This window comes from Typopeltis vanoorti, chromosome 20 (assembly GCF_054136105.1).
Source record: "Typopeltis vanoorti isolate ZY-2024b chromosome 20, IOZ_Tvanoo_1.0, whole genome shotgun sequence".
Lineage (NCBI taxonomy): Eukaryota > Metazoa > Arthropoda > Arachnida > Uropygi > Thelyphonidae > Typopeltis > Typopeltis vanoorti.
The window spans coordinates 16,908,539-16,935,509 of NC_143568.1; the positions used below are offsets into that span (position 1 = coordinate 16,908,539).

The window sequence follows — 26,971 nt, forward strand, 5'->3', positions numbered from 1 at the left end:
GGTCAAGGTGTTGGAGAAGGTGAGGACATGGATTCAGAACTGGGTGGACAGCAGTAGAATTCTCTTTAATGGTCAGCATGGGTTTGCTAAAGGAAAATCAAGAAAAACCTGATTACTTATTATAACAAGGTAACAAATATTGGACAGGGAGGATTCATACACAGCAATATATTTAGATTTTGCACAGTCTTTCAATAGATTGCCACATAAGTAGTAGTTAAATTGGAAAGATGAGGTTGGATAATAGATTAGTGCTTTGGAATGGAGATTGGCTGTCTGATAGGTATCAGCAGGTTATGTATGGGAGAGTGATATCTCAGAAGAGGAAAGTCACTAGTGGTGTGCACCAAGGGTTTGTTTTGGGGTCATTGTTGTTTAATTTATAAATGACATTGGAAACGGCTAAAAAAAGTTATATACAAATTGTTTGCAGATGATGCAAAGTTGGGAAGAGTTATGAGAAATAGAGCAGATGATGTAGCTTTACAAGAGGACCTAAATAGACTGAATGGGTAAGTGTGTGTGTGTGTGTGTGTGTGTGGAGATGTCAGTTTAATGTTGCAAAGTGTGAGGTTTTAAAATTTGGGAAGCAAAGATGGGATGCAGAGTATAGGATTGTGAGGAATATTTTAGAGGAGGTGATGAAAGATTTGGGCGTTATGGTGGATAGAGACTTGAAATTTCACGGACAATTTGCTAAAATTGTGAGAACAACACAGCAGATTATGGGAATGATGCAGAGAACACTTGTGTTTAGAAATAAGTATGTTTTGATTCTATTGTGCGAGACTTTGATCAGGCTGCATATGGATTACTGTGCACGGATTTGGTTGCCAGGTTTTCAAAAAGGATAATGAGATGTTGGAGTGGGTTTAGAGATGATTGACGTTGATTTCTGGTCTCTGGAATGTGGAATATAAGATGTATAAGTTGGTAAGGGGGTAATTACCAGATTTGCATGGATGAGATGTTTCATAGAATATCCAGACACAGGGAGAGAATGAGAGGCCATCCCTGGAAGCTGTATAAGGTGGGTGTGAACAAGGGTGGGGAGGAGTAGAATTTTTTATTTGGAGGGTGGTAGGTGATTGGAATGCATTGCCCGAGAGTGTGGTGAGTGCAGGGACAACAAATGCATTTAAGAGGTATGCTGAGCTATGCATGTGAGAGTGGAACTTCTGAAGATGAGTCTGTTGATAATAATAATAATAAACAAATTAGGATTGAAATTAGAGAAGTGGCCCTCACTGTTTGTTATGTAAAAAAGTCATGAGCAATTAGAGTGGATAATGATAAGATTCACGAGGGACGAACAGCAAAATCGACGAGCAGTATGGGAAAAGTTATGGGGGGAATAGTTTTGAACTATTTGAACTACAGTAATCTACCATTTATGTGACCATAGTGGGAAAGCAAATAAGTGAAGGTACAATTACATGGTGCTATACCAGAAGATGGTTAATATACAGGTGTTGGTTAATTGAAGAATTGCTTTGAAGGTAGGATAAACTGTACATTACTATATATGTTGAGATGTATGAGGAATGTAAAATGCCGAATAGAAAAATAACAAGTATGGTAAGGGGGGGGAGATTGAGAGTAATTGACCATCAGGCCAATGTAAATCCAACAGAATTCTTCTTCCCTTTCAGCAAGCAAAAGGAATAATAGTTATGGAAAGGTAAGACTGGTCACGAATAGTAAAGTGATCAAGGCAGAGAGATTATTTCATGAGCACTTTGTTAATGTATAATATACTTGTATGAATGATGATATGTTGCACCTAGAAGAGAGGAAAATGCTGTTGGGTGTAGTTGTGAAAGAACTAGAGATGTATGAGGCATACAGTAGGCTATGGGATTAAATAACATTTTACTGTATCTTAATTTTAAGTAACATGGAAATGAATTAGCTGTATCTTTGACTTGGTCGTTTAATCAGAGTGATCTCCAATAAAGATGATCTCGAAGAGAGAATCAAAATAATGCCACTGCTCAAAAGATGTACCAGGACAGATGTTTCCACTTATAAATCAGTCTGTCTTTATATACACACTGCTTGGAAAGAAATCAATGGACAACCCTATGGGCAAGGTGTATTGTGCCATGTAACAAGTCTCATGTTTATAGCCAGTATAAATTGGAGGAACATGATGCTCTCAGGTCAGTGCAACTGTATCTGGGTGAAGCGGCTGCAAGAAGGGAACTGATGGAGTTTGAAACAGGTGTCATAGGATGCCATGTTGCAGACCTATTATTCAGCAAATTGTTGACGAATTGGGCCAACCCAGGTCAACAAATAGTGATACCATAATGAGATGGAAGCACAGGAGTCGACTGCAAGCAGTACGCACAGCGAACAACTCACTGAATATGACCATAGAATGCTATGAACGATAATATATAAATGAGAACCCAGAACTCTGCATTCATCATGTCAGCTGCCATTCATCAGCTGACATGATGAATGCAGAGTTCTGGGCATCAACTGGAATATGAATCTGCACAATAACTTTCAGAACTGAGGCTTACAACATGGTGGTAGGATTGCAATATGCAAGCCCCACATTCTGAACCAACATTCAGAATCATCTTCAGTGGTGCAAAGAGCATGTTCAGAAGCATGAGGAAGCTTGGAAAGCTGTGTTATGGAGCAACGAATCGCACTATACCCTGTACCGAGCAGATGGACAGTCTGGTAAGAGACTTTCATCTGGAAAATGCCAGGTGAAAGTCTTTTACCAGAGAGCATAACCCCTAATGTGAAATATAAACACATCAGCACAAGAATATTTTTTTAATATTTGGCAAATATTATTGTGTTAACATGTTTATATTTCTTAATTTCATGTCACAAGTATCTCAAGAATAGAATAACCCTTACTATGAAATTTGGAGGATGTGGTGGTGTAATGGTATGGTCGTCTTTCTTCTGGTTTGACCTCGAACTTCTGTTTGTGGTGTCAGGAGCATTGAACTCCGAAATTGACATTGAACTATCTGAAAATTCTGGCCAATGCACTGCTTCTTACTTTATGGCTTTCTACGAACTGACTATTGTCTCTTACAACAAGACAATGCACCTTCCCATAAGGCAGCTGCTGCTGTAACTGTGTGGTTTGTGGACATGAATTTTACTACACCTGGCTGCCCTCCATAGAATTCTGATTTCGATCCTATTGAACATCTGTAAGATGAACTGGAGCTTTATGTGAGGTCAAGGCCCCCCACCCCCCACCCCCAATACACACAACAGTCCAGGACCTCAATACATGACTCATGACTACAGGAAAAATAGTCCAAAATTCTCATCGTTCATGGCTATTGTATGCTTGCAAAAAATATATCCCATCGGATAGCAGCAGTCATCACAGAGAAAGGAGGTCCTATATCTTATTAAGATTCCCACCATGGCTGTTTGTTCCTGACACTGTGGTGTCCACATGTCCTTTGACTTCTTTTAAAGCAGTGTGTATATGCATAATATATATATATATATATATATATATGTATATGTATAATATATATATTGTATATATACTATATATACATTAGTAAATATATTATTTAAAATATATTACTATTTAAATAAATATATATATATTAGTAAATCTTATCAGAAAATTTGAAACATTAAAAAGAGTACAAAATAATAGGAACTTCTCAAAACCACACATCAACTTTGACAAAGTCGTAATTAACAAATCTTCTCACATACTTTCAGACGAAGAAAAAAGCATCCTTAGTAGAGGTCTAAATTTTATTCCTTCTCCAAAATTTATCCCAAAAAGAATTACTCCTTACCAAAATAGAAAAAGCTACTTCATTCCTCCCTTCACAAGATGCAAAACTTCTACGTATTGAATTCATCTTTATTATTAATAATGCAAAACCACCCACAGATAACATTACTTCGACAGAACGCAAAGCAATTAAGAGTTTAAAAAATAACAGAGATATAATTATTCTTCCTGCAGACAAAGGCAATGCAACAGTTATCCTCAACTCTGAAGATTACCAAAATAAGATGCTTGAATTACTACAAAGTAATACCTACTCAATACTTGAGAGAGATCCTACTCGAGAACTTCAAAATCGTACCAACAACTTATTGAAAACTACCACTGAACTATCTCGAAACGTTCGCCTGTTTCTACGCTCTCTCCATCCTGTTATTCCACACATATATGGAGTTCCAAAAATCCATAAGGAAAACATCCCACTACGTCCCATTGTGTGGAAGGTATTGATTCTCCTACGTACAAACTTTCTAAACATCTTGCAAAATACCTCAAATGTTTTTCAGGCAAGTACTCATCCTTTATGAATAACACAGCGGACTTTGTTTCATACATTAAGGATGTGACAGTTAATGAAGATGAAATCATGGCTAGCTTTGACATAATTTCCTTGTTAACATTACTCAAGGACAAGTTATCCAAAAAAATGTTGGCCTTACTTACCCATTGCATCAAGTCTGGTTACTTTAGATTCCAAGATACTATATACAAGAAGAATCATGGTCTGGCGATGGGTAATCCTTTATCCCCTGTTCTTGCAAATATTTACTTGGAGGATTTTTATGCCAAGGCTATCTCTTCCTTTGCTTTAACACCTAAAGTTTTGAAACATTATGTGGATGACGTTTTCCTCATTTGGAGCCATGGGCATGATTCCCTAATGGATTTCCTGGAACATCTCAATAATTGACATCCAAGTATAAAGTTCACAGCAGAGCTTGAAACTGATGGTTCCCTGCCTTTCCTGTGTGAAACTGACCCGGTCTTCTGGTAAACTTAAAATTTCGATGTATAGAAAGCCTACACATACCAACAGATATCTTCATAGTCAGTCCCATCACTTCCCTCCCCAAAAACTTGGAATAATTTCTACCTTGGGACATAGTGCTCGCTCTCTTCTTGATCACCCAAATGAACTTCAAAAAGAAATCAACTATCTCAAAACTACTTTCGTATTTATGGATATTCTAAAAGAATTATTGAAAAATTCCTTCTTAATCCTCCTAGTCATCACACAGCAGAAATAAATACATTTAAAGCCAATATATCTATTCCTTACATAAGTTCAGTTTCACAAAAATTAGCCAAGGTTCTAAAAAAATACAATATCAGAACTTTGTTCATTCCACTTCCAAAAATCCGCTCCTTAATAGGCCACCCAAAACCATGTCACCATCATCTTAAATTTCCTGGTGTGTATAAAATTTGGTGTGATTGTGATATTCCTTATTTTGGCCAGACAGACAAATCTATTGAATTACACATGGAGGAACACATGAGGGACATTGCTTACAAGAGACAGCGAGCCATTGCCTTATCAAGCCATATCCTTTTCTTGGCTAATCCTAATGATGAAACCCATGTCATACAGTCATACAGTCCGCTGTGACAGATCTACTAACATCTTTCATTGCCATGATGAATTGGAGAGAAAAATCATAGAATCTAGGGAAATCATCCTCAGCCCTGAACATCTAAATAATAACTTGAGTTACAATCTCCCAGATAGTCATTCAGCTGTAATCATGTACTGGCGTTCACGTGATGCTGCAAGCACGTACTCTCCTAATAATGCAACAAACAAAAGAACACCTTTAAATACAAATACAACGTTTTCATACTAATTATGTATAGAGACTCTCTATCTTGTTCATAGTTTTTTTAACATTCAATGTTTAGTGTTTTTTCTTTTATAATGTCACCTGATGAAGGCTGTTATAAGCCAAAACTAGTCATGTTTTACTATTAAACCCCCTTTTACCTAACTCTCGGTTTAAGTCATTCAACTCTTTTCACAATATGTATTTCAACCGAGTCAATAATTCATCATACATCTATAGCCTTAATGAAGAGGCTTCTATTTCTAATACAAAAAGAAACTTCAAGAAAACACTGAGGAGGATAGGACTAAGTATCAACAGGTTAGTCTTTCTTAAACGTTGCAAATTCCATGCTGTCTTTCCTAAATTTATTTCCTTCAAAGAGAATATAACAACAGAATGTGCAAAGAGAGTCTATCATAAAGTTAATTAGACCTACTGGCTGAAAGAATCTCTAATACAAAACGTATTCTCTCTTTGTGTTCACTAAAAAAAGAACTTGGGCTCAAATACTAGAAGAATCTTTAGATAATGAGAACTGGCATATCTTTAATATGAAATGTGAATCTCAAGCAGCCCAAATACAATATGATAACAAAGTAAATCTTATCAGAAAATTTGAAACATTAAAAAGAGTACAAAATAATAGGAACTTCTCAAAACCACACATCAACTTTGACAAAGTCGTAATTAACAAATCTTCTTACATACTTTCAGACGAAGAAAAAAGCATCCTTAGTAGAGGTCTAAATTTTATTTCTTCTCCAAAATTTATCCCAAAAGAATCACTCCTTACCAAAATAGAAAAAGCTACTTCATTCCTCCCTTCACAAGATGCAAAACTTCTACGTATTGAATCCATCTTTATTATTAATAATGCAAAACCACCCACAGATAACATTACTTTGACAAAATGAAAGCAATTAATAGTTTAAAAAATAACAGAGATATAATTATTCTTCCTGCAGACAAAGCAATGCAACAGTTATCCTCAATTCTGAAGATTACCAAAATAAGATGCTTGAATTACTACAAAGTAATAAATACTTGAGAGAGATCCTACTCGAGAACTTCAAAATCATACCAACAACTTATTGAAAACTACTACTGAACTATCTCGAAACATTCGCCTGTCTCTACGCTCTCTCCATCCTCTTATTCCACGCATAAATGGAGTTCCAAAAATCCATAAGGAAAACATCCCACTATGTCCCATTGTGGAAGGTATTGATTCTCCTACATACAAACTTTCTAAAAATCTTGCAAAATACCTCAAATGATTTTCAGGCAAGTCCTCATCCTTTATGAATAACACAGCGGACTTTGTTTCATACATTAAGGATGTGACAGTTAATGAAGATGAAATCATTGCTAGCTTCGACATAATTTCCTTGTTTACTAATATCCCAACAGACGAAGTCATAACATTACTCAAGGACAAATTATCAAAAAAAATGTTGGCCTTACTTACCCATTGCATCAAGTCCGGTTACTTTAGATTCCAAGATACTATATACAAGCAGAATCATGGTCCTGCGATGGGTAATCCAGAGCACACAGATTCTGCTCCTCTGAAGAATCTCTGTACCAAGAAATAGAAATAATAAAAAATACTGCCATACTAAATGGATACAATCTTAAAACAACTCAAAAAATCATCAGTCACTTCCCCACACATCAACCTAGACAAGAAGAAGCCCATAGGATTCCCATACCTTATCAAAGTCATCTCCGAATGTCTTTCGAAAATTATGAAGAAATACAATCTTGCCACTATCTACAAACCCATCAACCAGATCTATAACTTGTTACCTTCTCCTAAAGACAAACTCTCTCCACTGATGTTACCTGGCGTGTATGAGGTTCCATGCTCCTGCAAGTTGTCTTACTTTGGACAGGCAGTTAGATCTGTTCAGAAACACATTTCGGAATATCAGGACCATGTTCGTCTTTTCAAACTGCAGAAATCTGGCCTCACTCAACACAGAGTTGAAAATCCAAACCATAGGATCCATTGGGAAAAGACAAAACTTTTACACAGACCAAATCTAAACCGTAACGATGTTCTTGCTATTCCGAAATTGTCATACAAAATTGTATAAAATAATCTCTTTATATATGTTATCTTTTTTTTTTCAGTTATATTTTAATTTAATTCTATAACACGCGACTGTATGCATATTGAGATTCCATTGTAATCATGAGCCCTAACTGTATGTTATTCCTAGTATTGTTTGAATTACTGTACTGGGGATATCCCAGGATACTTGGGATGAAATATTTACGTATTAAAACTTATCACTGTGGTTAATATGTGTTTTTTAGTAATGTGATACACATCTTGCTGTCATGATGCCCTTGATCAGTCAATGTTGATTTTTCTGCCCTCTTGGCCATTCCAGACTTCGTGTGCACAAGGCGGTTTACTGGGGTGTGGCCGCTGGTGTGCACTACCAACTTCTTGGAGCCATAAGTGAAATTTGAGTGTATGTGAGGACAAGAGCCCAATATCCTGACCCTGAGATCAGTGGCTGACATTGATACTAAGGTGCTACCTCTCAATACACCCCTTAGTGAAGATAGAAGGGTAAAAAGTGAGGTGGAGTATCTCATAATCCCATAAGTAGTTTTGAGGCAGTATGGTGTGAGATAGAGGTGAATAGAATGAAATACTTAGTTGGATGCATCTATAGACCTGATAGTCATCATTATTATTATTATTATTATTATTATTAAACAAGACCTCATGGAGTCAAAGACTCATCTAGGAGGTCCTTTTATCTCACACACATCTCATCATACCAGGTCTTAAACACATTCAAACTCCTTGCAGACACCACACTCTCAGGCAAGGCATTCCAATCATTCACAACTCTGCACGAAAAAAAAACCTGCCTCTCACTCCCCTACTCACACCCTCTTTATATAGTTTCCAGGTATGACCTCTGGTTCTCCCCTGATCTCCCACTATTCTCTGTAGAACTTCTCCACCATTGATCCTATAACAACCCCTTACCAACTTGTAGGTCTCTATCATATCTCCCCTCTTCCTTCTCTCCACTAGACTCTGCAAATTACATCTTTTCAATCTTTCCTCATACTCGACATTTCAGAGGTCAGAAACTACCTTAGTCAGTCGCCTTTGGACCCTTTCCAACATCTCTCCATCCTTCTGAAAACCAGGTGACCAAATCTGAGCACAATAGTCCATGTGTGGCCTAATCAAAGCCTTATACAATGGAACAAGAATCTCCCTACTTCTACACGTCAGTGTCCTCCTCATCATTCCCAGAAGTCTTTGTGTTGTCTTCACAATTTTGGCGATGTGTCCCCTAAATTTTAGATCCTTATCCACTATCACTCCCAGATCTCTTATTTCCTCTACTTCCAACATTATATTCTCACCAAGCATAAATTCTGCATCCCATCTTTGTTTTCCAAATTTTAAAACCTTACATTTTGCAACATTGAACTCACATCCCCATTTGCTTGCCCAATTACTCAATTGATTCAAGTCTTCTTGCAAGGCCACAACATCTTCACTACTCTTTATGGTTCGTCCCAACTTTGCATCATCTGCAAACAACTAAATATCTCCATCCAAATCTTTGCCAATATCATTAATATACAAGTGAAATAGTAATGGCCCTAAAACAGACCCCTGAGGCACTCCACTAGTTACTTTCCTTTTCCTGGATATCGCATCCCCATACACAACTTGTTGATACCTACCAGATAGCCAGTCTCCAATCCAATGCACTAATCTAATATTCAACCCCATCTGCTCTAGTTTGACTGTCAACTTATCATGAGGTACTCTATCAAAAGCTTTTGCGAAATCCAAGTATATTACTGTGTATCCTTCTCCTCTGTCCAAGGAAGCAGTCACTTTATTGTAATAAGTAAGTAGATTACTAAAACACGACCTCCCTTTAGCAAATCCATGCTGTCCATCAAAGATTATACCATTGTTGTCAACCCAACTCTGGATCCTAGTTTTCACAAGCTTCTCCAACAACTTAACCACAACACCTGACACACAGATAGGCCTATAGTTTGATGCTTGAGTTCGATCACCTCCTTTATGAAGTGGCACAATCTTGCCCTCCTTCCACTCTTTAGGGACTTGACCAAGTGCAAGACTCGTATTAAAAAAATATGTTAAGGCAGGTGTCAACTCTCTGGCACATTCCTTCAGAATACGCGGTGATATATTATCAAGTCCCACAGCCTTATTTACATCTAGTTTACTCAACTCCCCAAACACCTCTTGCTCACTTACAGTCAGTCTCTCCTCCCCATCATCAACTGCTCTTAATCTCTCCATGAAGTCACATTCACAAGATTGAAAGATCTTTATGAACTGCTCATTAAGTATCTCCACCACACATTCTGCAACAGCTGTCTTTATACCATTTACTCCAATCAATGTCATCCTTCCATAATCATTCTTTCTTTTGCTGGCTACATATCGAAAGAACTCCCTAGGATTCTTTTTAGCTTCATTAGCTAACTGCTGTTCATACCTCTCTTTAGCTACTCTCACCAACCAAGTCACTCTCCTTGCCTGGTCTTTGTAGAACTCATGAAATTGGTTACTTCCACTTCTCTTATGCTGCCTCCACAATGCCCTTTTTCTCTGTATTGCATGCTTAATCTCTTTGTATAAGCCAATTTCTTATAATATAATCTCTTTGTATATGAAATGTATAAGCCAATTAGCCAAGCAAATAGGAAAAGGATAATCGTTATGGGTAGTTTTCATTATGGCAGTGTATAGATTGGAATGATAAGATATCAACCAGAAGTAAAGAAAATGAATTTCTCAAGTTTTAGAGGGAAAACTACTTCAGACAGTATGTAACAGAGGGCACACAAGATTGAGGGTCTTGAATTTGATTATCTCATCAGAAGATGGTATTATAAATATGAGATGGATGTCAAATCTCCCTCCAGTTGGTGAGAGTGTCCATGAAGTGATTACCTGGGTTGTTGTCAGCTATGTTAGGTCTTCTGTAAGAAAAGGGTATATGTGGAACTACTAGGCTGGTGATTATGAGAAGCTCAGGAAACAGATTGCAGCTGTAGCATGGAATGAAGAGTTGGGTGGAAAGAAAATCAGTGCTGCTTTGGCACTATTTAAGAACTATCCAATAGAAGCAATGTCTAAATTTATTCCAAGTATCTCACAGAAGTCTTCATATGACTAATCATAATGCAGGTGATTACTTCATCATCACTTTCACAAACTGGAGGGAAGTGTGAAACAATCACATATTCTGATGAAATGATCAGATCTAAAACTCTTAATCCCCATGTGCTCTGCTTTACATATTGCCTAAGATAGTTCTCTCTCAAGAACTCAATGAATTCATTTTCCTTATTCCCAGATGCTACTACCTCTTCATTCCAATCTATACTGCCATAATTAAAATCATCTATAATAATCACCCTTTCCTTGTTTAGTAACTGAAGTTTCTTATACATTTCTTTATAGCCTCGCTCCACATTCTCTGGCTTATACCAGCATCTGACAAAATATCTTTCCCATCAGCCTCCACCTCTCACTCTACTGACTCAAAACCATTGCCACTATTTACATCTCTCATTTCTGCTTTGTGCAGGCATAATTCGCCTGCTGTCATCAATCGCATGCCCTCCCCCTCTCCTTTCTTGTCCTTTCTATCCTGAACAAAAAACATCACAATATTCCATTTCTATTCCTATCAGGACATCATCTTTATCCAACCCTGTTTTACCTATTCCAACAATTTTTGGATGAATAAACTCAATCAATGAAACCATTTCATCTCCCTTTTATCTGATGCTCTTGGCATGTGTAAATAAATACAGCAATTCACTTTTGGTCTGTAACTATAAATTAAAGATGTTATGAAATTATATTCTTGGTTTAATCCTTTATCCAAGTGTAAGAGCCATTAAAAATTTGCATGTGAGTAACATTACAGCTGGGTTACTTGTATATAGAGTCTAATGACTTCACATTAATTATCTTAGTATCTCATAATGCAATGCACATATCCTTACCGACATGTATAATGCTATGCATTATGGGAAGGGTCACTACCCAGACTGGTTTCGACCTTTATTGAGGTCTCATCAATGGGAGCCAGCCTCAGAAGTGATATCAAGGTTGAAGTGATGCAGAAGTCATAGTTCAAGTACCCAGTTGTGATGTTACTTCACATGCAAATTTTTATTTGATTACACTTGGATAAAGGATTAAACCAAGAATATAATTTCTTGGCATCTTTAATTTATAGTATAACCAAGTGAAAAAACTTTCAAGCATCTTTCAAAGGCCTGTAACTAGTCCTGTCCATGCCACTTGTAGGTTGTGATTTCTCCACAGCTAGCCATCCCCATTTTGCTTTATCACCACTTATCCTATATATCTCTTCAGACTCAACTATATCCTGTACATCCCATTCCCATACTGACTGTTCTCATACAAACCTTCACTACTACTTCCAACAGCCATTCTCTTTATATTGTGCTTCCCTGTCCACCCTGACTCCCCTATTTCCCTTTTCATCTTGCATTCTCGTTCTATCATTATCACTCACAGTATTACCATTCTCATTTAAAATCATTTTAGTATCACCAGTTCCTCTCTCCTAATCTTTTGCTTCACCTCTTAATTCCTCTGCTCTCTTGCTCACACGAAATCCATTTAAATGTAACTCGTCACTTTTGTACATTTCCATCCCTCCCTCAAATGCATCCCAAACATTTACAAACTTTGCTCCCATCTTCTCACACAGGTCTGCCAATATATTATTCGTGATCCCTGCTCTCCATCTTATCTCATTTTTATCATATCTCGGAAGCTCACTGGCTATCTCCCCACCATACTCTTATCTTTCATTCTCTTCAACAACTTCTTGATATCCATCCTCACATGCTCTTTATGTCCAGTCATAAAGAGCATTTATGTCAATTGTTACAACAACCAACACCAACTCATTTGACTGCTTCTCTTATCTACCACATCAATTATCCTGCTAAATCTTCATCTTAGAAAACTTTATGGAATTTCTCATTTACCATACATATAATAATGGAATCTCCATATATCACTATTCTTGAGTCATTTGTCATATCTTTTTTTTTCTGATTTTCATTCTAACCTTTTGCAGTCATCCATTCTTATCCACCAAACTTCTCATCTCACTATGCATTTTTTTTTTTTTTTTTCCATTTCACTTCTCATTCTGATCATCTCATTTTTCAAGTCTTGCATCCTGGCAATTACACTGTCAGTCTATCATTCGTTTCTTTCATTTCCTCATTCTAACTTTCTTTCACTTTCACTGAGTCTTTTGCTTTCATTTCTTAAGCTGTACTTTCTTTCACTTCCATAGTCTCTCACTTTCATTCTGTGATTTATACAATCATTTGCTCCTGCATTAGCTTCCTTTCTGTCATCAAGTAATGTGGTCATTTGCAGTTGCAGGAGCAGATGACCTCTTTGTTCCATCAGTCAGTTTTATATTTACTGATAACTTGTAATCCAACAGAACATCACACTTTCTACATATCCATATCCTCTCTTGTCTCCTGTTCAGTATCTCCACAAACACACTCTCAAGATTCTGCCATGTATACATTCATGACAATGAACCATTCTCAAAAAGTCCATGTCATTAATTATATTTGATTTTCGTGCTGCACGACTTGCTAATCTCATTTTTACCTCCATTTTTTGTTCACTGCAAGCTTCAAAAATAGTCAAAATAAAAGGTCTGTTTCAAACACAGAAATCTCCATATTCGCTCAGTTACACTAATCATGAAAATTATACAAAACTATACCAAAATGCAAATCCAGATTGCTAATATACTCATTGTCGTCATCCGGTAGTGTCCTCTAGCAAGAGGGTTGCAGCAGATGAGCAGCTCTTCTCTATTTCTCTCTGTCTGTCGCCTCCATCATTCTTAAACCAGTCCATTCCATGATGTCATTGAACTACTCTCTAGTTGGTCTTCTACATCTTCTAATACGTGTCTTCCCTTGTAATATAATATATACTTCCATGTCTTCCCTTGTAATATAGTTCTTGTCAGGTGTCCCGAAGAACCTCTCGGAAGACGTCCTGCAAATCTGGTCTTTCTTTGTATAATATTCTTGAGCAGTGTTCTTTCCATCCCAACTTGTCTTAAAACTTCACTAAGTAGCACTCTGGTGCCCTCAAAACAAATTTTGTTCCAATAGTTGAGTGTTTTAATAGATGCTTAAAAGTTCTTCCTGATTTGTCATCACTCTTTATAATTATTGGACATATACAGTAATTTCTCAATTGAAGGTTCAAATACTTTTTAACCAGATATTGAACAGGCTAATTTGCTGACTGTCTTCTTCTATAGCACCATGTAACTGTATCTTCAGTTAATCAATCCTTCAATTATTAGACCAACAAATTGTTTTCCTAGTTAGATAATTGAGGGATTAGTGTATAATGTATTTGCCTTTTCAGTTATTTAAAATTCTGCATCAGTAATTTGACATGTAAAATAAATTACTTATATAGATTCATGTAGATTATTACCTGTCTGAATAAAAGGATTACTTGAGATTATGTTTTCAAATAGACTGTCATTTATTTGATGTAGCAATTTACAAAGAAAGGTAATTCTAGAGGCATCAGTACATTGATTTATGAATTGAAGCACACCACAGGTGGAGAGCATGTGATCTTAACATATCATATAGCTGGTGAGTGAGCTTTTTATGAAAATATCTTTTGTGGGGAATGATTTTCCTTTATTCTTACTCTTTAGCATGTTAAGGATAAAAAAAAAAAGAGAAATAGTTCAGATATTAATATTAAAAAGAAAGGATTATGTTAATAGTTTGATGTATTGTAGTAATTTGTTAGAATTCATTTATTCTAAGGAACTTCATAATAGTTCATTGGAAAGGATGTAATTTAGCTGTTTAAATTGTCATTTATATTGTGTTTAGAAGAGAAGGATATATCCTTCAGTTTTTTTTTTTTGTTGTTGTTGTTGTTTTCAGAAACCAAAAACAGTTTAAATATCATCTAAAATAAAACTTTTATAAGGTGATTAGTGTTACACTTTAGAACATAATGATCTTTAAATATTTTTGTTTTTAAGTAGACACTCTGACATAATTGTGACATTAAGTTTATCAAGCATTTCATATTACCTTTCATATAATTAAATTGTTCAGGTATGTAATTTCTTTATTAAATTAGTATGAAAAATTTAACTAAACTGAGAAATGGAATATAAGGAGGGAATATATTTTACACAGCAGTCTACAGTTTTTTTTTTGTGCTATGTAGTGCTTGCAGCATTTATGCATCTCGACAGTTATATATGTGGCAGATGAGCGATTGGAGAGTACACATATGTGGAAAATATAGAAAATGGGAAGAACTTTGTGATTTAGACATCAGTATAACAGACCTCAGTAGAAATAGGAGAATACACACCAAGAGAGACGAATAGCATGATCGAGGGTGAGGATAACAAGCAAAATGTAAATGAAAAAATAAAAGTAGGGAGTATGATGATTTTGAATCATTGTGAAGTGTTCAAAGATGGTGTAAATTGGGAAGATGAATGGCAAGCAAGAGTAGGCAGCTTATATATATATATATATATATATATATATAGAGAGAGAGAGAGAGAGAGAGAGAGAGAGAGAGAGAGAGAGAGAGAGATGCACTGAAAGAAGTGTAATGTCTTGTGAATGAGTTGAGAAGCATGAAAGAAGAGATTAAGCGACTGGAAACAACAAATGCAGAGCAAATCAGAGTAGGAATGATACACACACACACACACACACACACACACACACACACACACACACACACACACACACACACACACAGAGAGAGAGAGTTATGGGAATGATAGAAGAGGATGGAGTAGGAGAATCAATAAAATAGAGAGAATGAGAAAAATGTGAGAGAGTGCTGGAACCAGAGATGAAGAAATGCCAGAACAACAGGTAAGTAGGGGAACAAAGAAAGAAAGTGTAAGAGAAGAGAGAGAGAGAGAGAGAGAGAGAGTGAGGAATGCAGGTGAGCAGTCAAGAAACAGACTAGTAAGAAGTGTGATGTATGGAGACTTGATGATCCTTGGTGTTCAAGATAGGATGCGTGAGGAGTGTTTCCCTGGAGGAACGATAGAAAGTGTGGCTATGGCAACTAAGCAAAGTGAAAGGGTGGATGAGATGATTGTGATGGTGGGCATGAATGACTTGAGAGGCAGTGTGAATCTGGTGGAAAAAGACTTGAAGTTCATGCTTGAGGTTGTATGGAAGAAGACTCAGAGAGGGACGATTGTGTGTGTGTGTGTTGCCCAGGAATGATAATGCAGAGCTGCAGAAGGGCATCACAAATGAATAGTACAATAGCCAAAATGTGTCAAAAAAGAGGCTTGGAATATTTGGATTATGGATGCTTTGAGGACATTTGAGAAAACAGAGAGGAACTATGCAAGAGATAGCTTGTATTTGAATAAGGAAGAATGTAGGCATCTGGAGAACATGCTGTTCTCTGAATGACAATGCAGGGAAACTAGAGTTAGGGGTAGCCTCTTTTGGGAATATATTGGGTAATGCTGAATCCAGTGGGGTCTGCAGTGGATAATGATAGGTATAGAAACAATTACAATGCCTTGATTCTTTATACTAAAGTCAGGAGTATCTGGAATAAAGGAGATAAATTTGTGGCATTGATAGCATCAGCCTGTGCAGAGATGATTGGGACTTCTGAGATGTGGTTGATAGAAGATGATATACTGACAGGAATATAAGTATCAGGATACAGCATTTTTTGACAGGATAGCAAGGGAAAACACACTGGTGGAGTACTCATTATGATTAGTGATGACTTATGTCCTCTCAGAGTGGAGGATTTGGAGGGCAATTTCATTAATGGTTTTGAAAGCATATAGTGAAGGTAGAGGTGGACTGGACAGGATATTTAGTGGGATGCTACTACAAGCCAGGGGGAGCATAGAGGATGAAGAGCAACATATAGCAGAAGGAATATGAAGTTCAAGAGTTTTAGATTTGGTCATAGAAGCAGAAGACCTGATTGTAATCGAGATGGCATCTCTGCTCACAGTTGGAGAGAGTGACCATGTGTTTTTGACTTGGAAGATGAATAGACACACAGGAGTATCAAAGAGAAGAGAATGTATGTGGAATTATAAGGTGGGTGATTATAATAGTCTTAGATATCAACTTGAGGCAGTTCCATGGAGAGAGGAGTTGAAAGGGTGAGATATCATTAGTGCTTGGGAAAATGTGAAGGAATATTTGTTAGCAGCAATAGTAAGTTGTATTCCACAAGTGAAGAAGAGGACACAATTTGGTGAAAAGTAGATGACAAACAATATCAAACAGGACCTGCAGATAAAAAAGAGGTCATGGAAGAGATATAAGGTGGGGCAGTGGAGAGCAGATGCAGAATATAATACTCAGGCCAGGAGAGTGACTGGTATGGTAAGGAAGACGGTATCCAGAGAGTTCATCGAAAAGGCAATTCATTGAAAGACAATTCATCGAAAAGGCAATTCATCGAATGAACAATTCATCAAACGACAATTTGTCGCAAATGCAGTTCATCGAAAAAACAGTTCACCAAAAATTTAAAATTTTCGAAAATGTTATGAGAAAATTGATCCATTTAGAACAAAACCTGAACCGCGAATAAGGAGATTACAATGCTACTTTCATAGGGAAAAATTATAGAATAATATGGTTCTTATAGTCTTTCTTGTCCGATAACTGTTTCATGTCTGTTCATGGGACTGATTTGCCTGTTTCCGGAAGAAAAGCCCAGCCGTATCTATATTATAACTTACCTTTAGTAGAACAGGACTGATAAAAATTATGTGTAAATGGGATCCAACTACCCAGGTCTTTGTAACTAAATGGCTTCGTTTTTACCGACTGAACTATGCAGGCTTCATTATTATTATTATTGTTGCTAGTAGTAATATGCGACTTCAACACAGCAATTATTATGGGATGAATTTTACTCAGATTCGCTATTTGAAACTTTGAGAAGAAAATGTTGAACCGTTCCAATTTTCAGTTCAGCTATATTCGGGGCGACAAAGAAATAACGTGTCCAATTTACGTACTGTATTACAAAAACTCTCTGACTTAAATAACTTAGTAAAAGTCGTTGGTACAAGAAGCTGTCTGCATTGTTCAGTTTTTGTTCTAAATGGATTACTTTTACCATAACATTATCGAAAATTTAAAATTTTCGGTGAATTATTTTTCGATGAATTGCATTTTCAACGAATTATCTTTCGATGAATTGTTCATTCGACGTATTGCCTTTTCGATGAATTGTCTTTCGATGAATTTGCTTTTCGATGAATTTTCCTGTAACCAAGGAAGACAAAACTGGAATATGAGAAGAGACTGGCCATGAGATCCAAAGAAAATCCTAAGGAACTTTTTAGCTCTGTGTCCAGTAGGAGGAGAAATGATTGTGGAAGAATGACATTGTTGGATAAAAATGGGAACGGAGTGACTGATGCAGAAGTAGTGGAGTTGTTCAATGAACACTTTATGGTATTTCATCCTGGAGAAGTAGGTCTTTTAATAGGAGGGATAGGGTATGTTCAATGTTTAGAAGTGCAAGAGGAGGGTGTGTTTCAAATATTGATTACTTAGGATGTCAATAAAGCACTGGAACTGGATAGAATTTCATCATGGGTTTTGAGAGAATGTGCTAAAGAACTGACAGCTCCCTTGACCTGGCTTTTCAATGAAAATCTGGCCATGAGAAAGGTACCCAAGGAGTGGAAGGAGGATAAGATAATGCCATTCTGTAAGAATGTTAGCAAACTGGAATGTAAAACTGTACACCATTTTGTATTTCATCAGTAGTTGTTAAGATCTTGGAGAAATTATTGAGGGATCGTTTACAGTGTTGGGCAGATGAGGATAATGTTATCTGTAAGAGTTAGCATGGATTTTTTAAGGAGTGCTCTTGCTTTAGTAATGTGATTGCCTTTTATAATAAAATGATGAGAGTGGTTGATAAGGGAATGGAATATTCTGCCATTTTATTTTATTTATTTTTTTATTTTACAAAGGCATTTGACAAGGCCCCACATGATAAGCTGATATTTAAGTTACAGCACATGGGTTTAGATGTCAGGCTAGTGAACTGGATTTAGGATTGGCTGTCTGATAGGTATCAGAGAGTTGTGTATGAGGGAGCAGCATCATGGAGGTAGACGGTTACAAGTGGGGTCCCACAGGGCTCAGTACTGGGACCTGTATCATTTAACCTTTTTATCAATAATATTGTCAATGGATTGCAGGGGATATCCAGTCATTTGCAGATGATGTGAAGCTGGGAAGGGTTATTAGTAATACTGCAGATATGGTAGCCCATCAAGAGGATTTGAATAAACTGAACAGATAGGCAAATAAATGGGAGTATCAGTTCAATTCAGCTAAATGTAAAGTCTTGAAGTTTGGGATAAAGTGATGGAGGGCTGCATACTCTGTTGGAAGAACTGTACTGGAGGAAGGGGGAGGCAAGGGATCTGGGGGGTTGATGATTGATAACATCCTGAAATTCAGGTAACATATTACAAAGGTGGTGAAAGTAACCCAGAGGATTGCTGCAATATTGAGGAGGACACTGACCAGCAGAAATAAATAAAAAGAAAGGGCATAAAAAAGTGCCTCCATAGTGCAATTGGAAGAACGATGGTACGTTGCACCTTTCGATTAGAAAAGGCCTAAGTTCGATTCTTGTCATGACGGGAGGAATCTTTATATGGACGTTTTCAATTGAAGGTGAGTTAGCTGATCTCATATGGAGGTAGCAGGGTTTTTTCTCTCAGAAACTCGGGTTTTTCATCCCGCATGCAGACAAATTTGCCCTTCAGAACACACGCAATTTACAGACAAAAAATACTAGCTGTGGTAGTGGTGGTTGTGGGCAGTAGATGGCGTTGATGTAGGTGATTGGTAGTACAGGTTCTGTGTAGTAGTGGATACGGAGAGTTCTACAGTAGGTGTTCTCCCGTGATGAGTCTTCGGACTCCCTGGAGGTGTCACGAATAATAATAATAATAATAATAATAATAATAATAAATTAACCTTGGAAAGAGTGCAGAGGCAGATAACCAAAATGATATCAGAACTGTGCAATGTTAGTTATGAGGACAGACTGAGGGAATGTGAATTGCAAAGTTTGGTAATAGAAGAAGGAGCGGTGATATGATTGAGACATTTAAATTGTTGAGAGGTAATTACAGGGTTGATTCTGGGGAGTTCTGTCATTTGGTGGAATGGGGGAAGGACAAAGGGCCATCCCTTGAAGTTATAAAAGGAAGTTGTGAGCAAGAGGTGAGTAGTAGTTTCTTTGCATGGAGGGGTGGTTGAACTGTGGAATGGGTTGCTTTAAAGAGTGGTGAGAGCACGAATGGTCAATGAGTTCAAAGAGTGAGTGATATGATAGACTTTGTTTTTCTAGGATGGGCCTCCCACGATGAGTCTTGTGACTCCATGGAGGCCTGAATCATAATAATAATAAATAATAATAAAAGTGATCAACAAATTCATGAACAGTAAAAAGCACTGATAAAATGGATGTCTGTCGTAAGAAAAGTAAAATCAGATTATGAGAGAAAATTAACAGGGTGAATGAAATATTGAATTTTTTTTTGTTTAAAGGAATGTAATACCAGTATAAAAAATAATAGAATTACTGGGTGACCACTTTGCAAGGGTACATCACCCATACAGACAGTGAAACTGAATGATAAGATGAAGATTGTGAGAATTGAGATAGATGAACTTGATGTGCTTAAGATATTACAAAATCTTTATCTGAACATAGCTATGAGTTAATTAGATCGGATATCTGTCTGTGTATTATGAGAAAGAGTAAGAGAATTGGCAGTGTCTCTGATTATGTTAACTTTCAGTGCTGACATGATCCTAAGGAACGGGAACAGGGCATAATACTTTCAATACATAAAAAAGGCAAGACAGGTGTAGCATATTAGAGACTGCTGAGTAACAGGAGTGATCGATAACGTGTGATAAAAGTTGGTTAAGGATACATCAGTGGGTGAATAGGAGTATGATAATTTATGGAGGGACAGGATGGATTTATGAAAGGGAGGTGTTTTCTTTGTAAATTACTCACCTTCTGTAATAATGACATTTGAGTTGGATAAAGAAAATAACTGCAGTATGATGCCATTGGACTTTACAAAGGCATTTGGCACAGAAATTGGAGCAGATAGATATGGATTTGAGTAATATGAATAAGAGTGACTGATAAACATCAAAGAGTAATATATATATATATTAACGATCTGTAATATTAACTCGGAATTGGGATATGTTCATATTTATATATACTGACTTAGAACCGAGAACTAGAATAACAATGAAATTTATTAAAAATGCAACATTTTTCATCGGATTGTCTGACTTTTTCAGGTGTGCGAACATAGAAAGCAGATAAAAAACACTATAAGAAACATTGTACCACTATAAAAACGACTATTATAAAATTCAGTTAGCTTTGAACTGTAGCTACAGTCTGTGTTGAAGTTCTATTGTTGGGCACCTGCATGTGTCTGATTTCACGAGTGTGCCAATATCAGATAGCAGAGCTGAAAGAATCTGGTAGATTATAACTAAGGTTATTATTTATATGTTATTATAAATATATATATATATATATATATATATATTGAAGTAGAATCAAGGATACCCACTTGTTTGATGATGTTAAAGGATTAAATATGTATTAAATAGTAGTGGATTAAATAGTAGATTAAAATGATATAGAGATCCTGCAGGATGACTTCAGGTGACTGACATTCTGGGCATAAAATGATGATTAGTAATCCAATGAAACAAAAAACAAAAATCCAAAGTTATGCATGTTAAGCTTGTTAAGTATGTTTATTAACACCTTATATTTTGCTGGATTTCAAACCAGCATCTTCAGAGCAAAACAACATGTTACAGTTTATATGCAGTAATGAGTAAGTGAAACATTTCAAATTTTAACTGATACAAGATCTAAAGTCCTAATTTGGTGTCCTCTAGAAAGTTAAACTTTTTTGAGGGACAACTACCTTAGACAGTATGTAACAGAGGGCACATGAGGATTGAGGGTCTTGGATTTGATCATCTCATCAGAGGATGTTATTATAAATGAGGCTTCAAATCTCCCTCCAGTTGGTGAGAGTGACCATGAAGTGATTACCTGAGTGGTTGCCAAACATATTAGGTCTTCTGTAAGGAAAGGGTATATGTGAAACTACTAGGCTGATGATTATTAGAGGCTCAGGAGATAGTTTACAGCTGTAGCATGGAATGAGGAGTTGAGTGGAAAGGAGATCATTGCTGCTTGGATACTGTTGAAGAACTATCTAGTAGAAGTGAAAGGAAGGCAAGATTGTACCACTTCATAAGGGAGGAAACAGAACTCAAGCATCAAAGTATAGGCATATCTGTGTGTAAGCTGTTGTGCTTAAAGTGTTGGAGAGGCTACTGAGAACCAGGATTCCTAATTGGGTTGAAAACAGTGGTATTATCTTTGATGGACAGCATGTTTTGCTAAAGGGAGGTGATGTTTTAGTAATATTGTTACTTATTACAATAAGGTGATGGCTTCATGTAATAAAGACAAAAAAGATTGATATACAGTAGTATATACTTAGATTTTGCAACAAGCTTTTGATATATTACTAAATGAAAAGTTGATAGTCAAACTAGAGTGGATGGGATTGGATGATATTAGACTAGTTCATCTGATTGAAGATTGGCCATCTGATAGATGTTAGCAAGCTGTGTATAAGGGAGCAATATCCAGAAGAGGAAAGTCACTAGTGGTGTGCTTCAGGTGTCTGTTTTAGGACCATTGCTATTTCACCTCTATGTTAATGATATTGGGGAAGATTTGGAGTGGGATATTTAGTTGTTTGCAGATGACGCAGAGTTGTGACGAACTATGAGGAATAGAGCAGATGTTCTGGCTTTACAAGAAGACTTGAATAGATTGAGCGAATGGGCATGGGAGTGGGAACGAATGTTCAGTGTTGCAAAATGTAAGGTTTTAAAATTTGAAATTGTTTTATATTTGAAATTGTAACTGACAAAAAAGATCCAAAGTCCTAATTTGGTGCGTTCTAATGTTGAATAAAAGAAGTATTATAGTTGAGTAGGAGGGAGTTGATTGGAAGGAAAAGAATTATAGATCATTCCTGGAAGTTCAGTAAATGTAAGGTTAACATGGTTGTCAGGAGCTAATCCTCATATTCTTCATCACGAACCATGGGCTCACTGTCTGTTGGTGTCTGATGCCTCCTTTGCTATCTTCTTCCACCTTTCTTTGTCCAGTGCACATTGTCCCAGTTTCTGTACAACCATTCCACACCAGTCCTTTATGTCATCTATCCATTCTCTGTATGCTCTACCTCTTCTGTCTACACCATCCATAATACCAAACATGAATGTCTTTATCTTCTGGTTTTCACTCATTCTGCAGATGTGTCCAAATACAGCTTCTGTTTTATAATCTTCTGCATCAGATTCTTCTTTGGTTGTGTCTTCCAATAGAGCTCTTCATTTGTAATTTTCTATACCCATCCTATTCTTAGAATCTTCCTATAATAAGTTCTTTCAAATGCCCAAATTCTTTTTCTTGATTCTTTATTTATCATCCACGTTTCAGATCTATACAGTACCCCACTAAAGATGCATGTTTCCAGTGCTCTTAGTTTTGTTTGCAGACTGATCACTTTACTTTTCCAGATGCTCTCCATGGCCTTCAGATTTGTGCTTCCCTTTGCAATCTTGATCTTTATTTCTTTTTTACAGTCCAAATCATATGTTATTCTATTTCCCAAATATGTGAATTGTTCTACATGTTCTATATCAATTCCATCCACTTGTATCTTTTGTTTCATGTTCCTCACCAAATACCAATGTCTTTGTTTTTTCCAAGTTCATAAGTCCAAATCTCTTTCCTTCCTCATTTAACAGTTTCAATGTTTTTTTGTAGTTTTATTCTTTCGTCTTCTTTAGTAATAACAATGTCATCTACAAATATCAGATTGTTAATTCTCATCCCATGTACTGATATTCCTTTTGCATCTTACTTCATTTTATCCATTGTTCTTTCTAAATGAAAATGCTTGGTGATATTGGATTTCCTTGTCCAGTACCTCTGCTTGTTCTAAACCATTTCCCCAAATCATCACCTATTCTAACTGCTGCAACTGCATTCTTATACATATCTTTTAATATAGCTATTATTATTCTCATTATATTCCATAGGATTCTAGCACTGCTAATGTCACTTTCTGGTCAATACTGTCAAATGCCTTCTGAAAATCAACAAAGCAAGTGTATATATTTTTGTTTTTTCTCTTAGCTTTCTCTGCTATTAACTGCAAAATCTGTTGAATTGTACTTCTATCTTTCCTAAATCCTGCTTGCTCATCTGCAAGGTATGCTTTCAATTGTGTTCTCAATCTTTCTGTTAGTGCAGGGGTCACCAAACTTCTTTGACTGTCAACCCCTTCAAGAGTTTCTCGACTTTTTATCGACCACCTCTATTTTACTATTACGTAATTATAATAGGACAAGCAAAAAAGATGCTTATGTGAGTTTTTAGATCGTTTATTTTACGTATTTATTGTACATATTATTATATTACTATTACTATCACTAGTAATATCACTGGTATTACTAGTGATATTAATATACTGGTATTAATATCACTGGTATTACTACCAGTCCTGCTCAACTCTTCAACATAGAGAAGTTTAGTTCGTGAATGAATAATGATTGAATTATAATATGTATGTTGATGAATTTTAGAACATTAACACTCACTTGTATGTCGATGCACAAAAAATAAGACTGAGATCGAATACGTGTAAGTATAAGTAAATAAGAACCGTGCACATGTTGCAATCTCCAGCCGGGCGGGAACCACAACATCCGTTTATTGGTAAATACGTCATTTTGGCCTGCTTGATTGGCCTCCATAACTATTTTCATGACCTTGCTCCATCTTACAGGGCCTATTCATGTCACTGTTCCCACGATTCACTCTTAATTGTGTCGTTGTCATTCAGGATGGAGGTAATCCAAGTTAACCGAATTAAATATTACCCGTACAATGATGTCTTATATTTTTCTATCGACCCCTGAGCCCGACAACAATGTTATATCGATCCCTGTGGGTCGATATCGACCACTTTGGTGACCACTGTGTTAGTTTCACCTTACCAAGGTGACTTGTCAAAGCAGTTGTTCTATAATTTTTATATTCTGGCTTATTTCTTTTCTTGTATAATGTCACTAATATCGATTTCACCCACTCCTCTAGCATTTTCCCATCTTTCCATACCATGTTACATAGTTGGTGCTTTTCTGTAACCATATTGTCGCCACCATATTCAATCATTTCTCCAGGACTCTTATTGTGTTTAGCTGTCCTATTGCTTTTTCTACCTCTCCTCTTAAAATGTCCATATTATACTCATTACCTGGTGGTGATATCTGCTTCAATTCTTCAATCGGTTTCCCAATGCTATCTAAATCTAATTTTTCTTCATATAACTCACTACATTATCTCTTCCGCTGCTTTACAATTTTATCTTTATTCATCAATACTTTGCTTTTTTCATCTTTAATTGTGCTCTGTTTTGGTTGCCACCTTCCATTAATAGTTCTAATAATTTTGTACACCTCCCTAGTTTTATGCTCTCCATAGTGCTGTTCTATACCATTGCATTGGGCCTCTAACCATTTCATCTTATCCATTCTGACTGCTTTTTTCACCTCATTACACTTTCTTCTATATTGCTCTTCTATTTGTTCTAATGTATCCCTTCTTATCTTCAGCATTCTCTTCTCCTGTAGTAACTTCAGTGTTTCTTGTCTAATCCACTTCTTCTTGATCTCTTTTTCTGGTACTATTTCTTCAACTGTATCTTCTATCACCTTCATTACCCCTTTCACTTTCTTAGATTCAAATTTTTTTCTTTGTTCACACTTTTAAATTTCTCTTCTAACACTGTTCTGTACCTTCTTATTTCTGCTTCACTTATTCTTGCTGTGTCTCTTCGTTTCTGATGATGGGGTTTATATTTTCTTTTTAGTTTCAACTTGATGTTTGCAATCACTAAACTATGATCCAAGTCTATATCTGCTCCTTGAAAAGTTTGACACTGCTGTACTGTTGTTATCCATCTTCTTTTAATCATAATCATATTGATCATGTTCTTGGTGTTCCCATTTTTTGATTGCCATATCCATTGTCTACACTCCTTTTGCTGGAATCTTGTGTTACAGATCATCATCTTGTAGTCCACAGCAAATTTTAACATTTTTTCTCCAAAACCATATTTTCCCATTACTTTTTCCCAACCATCATTATCTATTTCAACTTTGGCATTCCAATCTCCTTCAATAATTAGTACATCTTGCTTTGGTATTTCTTTGTAAAATAAGTCAATATCTTCATCTGTGCTGTCAGATGTGGGTGTATATATCTGGACTATTGATATATTAAATAGTTTGGCTTGAAATCTTGCTACTATGATTTGTTCATTGACTACTTTGTAACCTAACAGTGCCTTTCTAGCTTTTTTATTAAGAAGGAAACCAACTCCTGCTTCGTGGTGTCATGCCATGACCATATGACTTTGTATCCATTACCTCCAGTTGGTGAAAGCGATCATGTGGTATTGACTTGGGAGGTTGCAAAATCTGTGGATTTTTCTATTAAGAAGGGGTATGTACGGAACTACAGGTTAGGCAATTATAACAAGCTTCGGAGTGAGCTTGCAGCCATCCCATGGCAAAACATATTGCAAGGGAAAGATGTTAGCAGTGCTTGGGATAAAATCAGCGGGTATCTGAGGAAAGCAATATCAGATTGTGTCCCTATGGTCAGGAGGTCAAACAAGGCAGGCATTAGATGGATGAGCAGTAGTATCAAGCTTGAACTGCAAAAAAAGAAAATGTTATGGAGAATTTACAAGGAGAAGGGTGATCAGGACACCCATGAGCAGTACAAGGCTCAAGCTAGGAAGGTTACCAGCATAGTAAGAAAAGCTAAATCAGATTATGAGAAGACCTTAGTCAAAGAGATCAAGGGTAATCCCAAAGAGTTCTTCCGCTATGTGGCAAGTAAGAGGAAGAATGACTTCGGAAGGATAACCTTAGTGGGTGCTGATGGTATTGAGGTGACAAAATCAGATGTAATAGTCGAGTTACTGAGTGATCACTTCTCAAAAGTCTATCACCCAAGTGAGGATATCTCTATACC

General features: G+C 36.5%; 1 protein-coding gene across 1 annotated transcript in view; it reads left to right on the forward strand.

Moving 5' to 3' along the window:
* LOC150095256 (uncharacterized) overlaps positions 1-26,971 on the forward strand; it is a 500,251-nt gene that overhangs the window by 65,953 nt on the left and 407,327 nt on the right. The window contains exon 6 of the mRNA XM_090410231.1: positions 14,253-14,355. Coding sequence (XP_090266357.1) covers positions 14,253-14,355 — 103 coding nt within the window. The remainder of the gene's footprint in view (positions 1-14,252; positions 14,356-26,971) is intronic.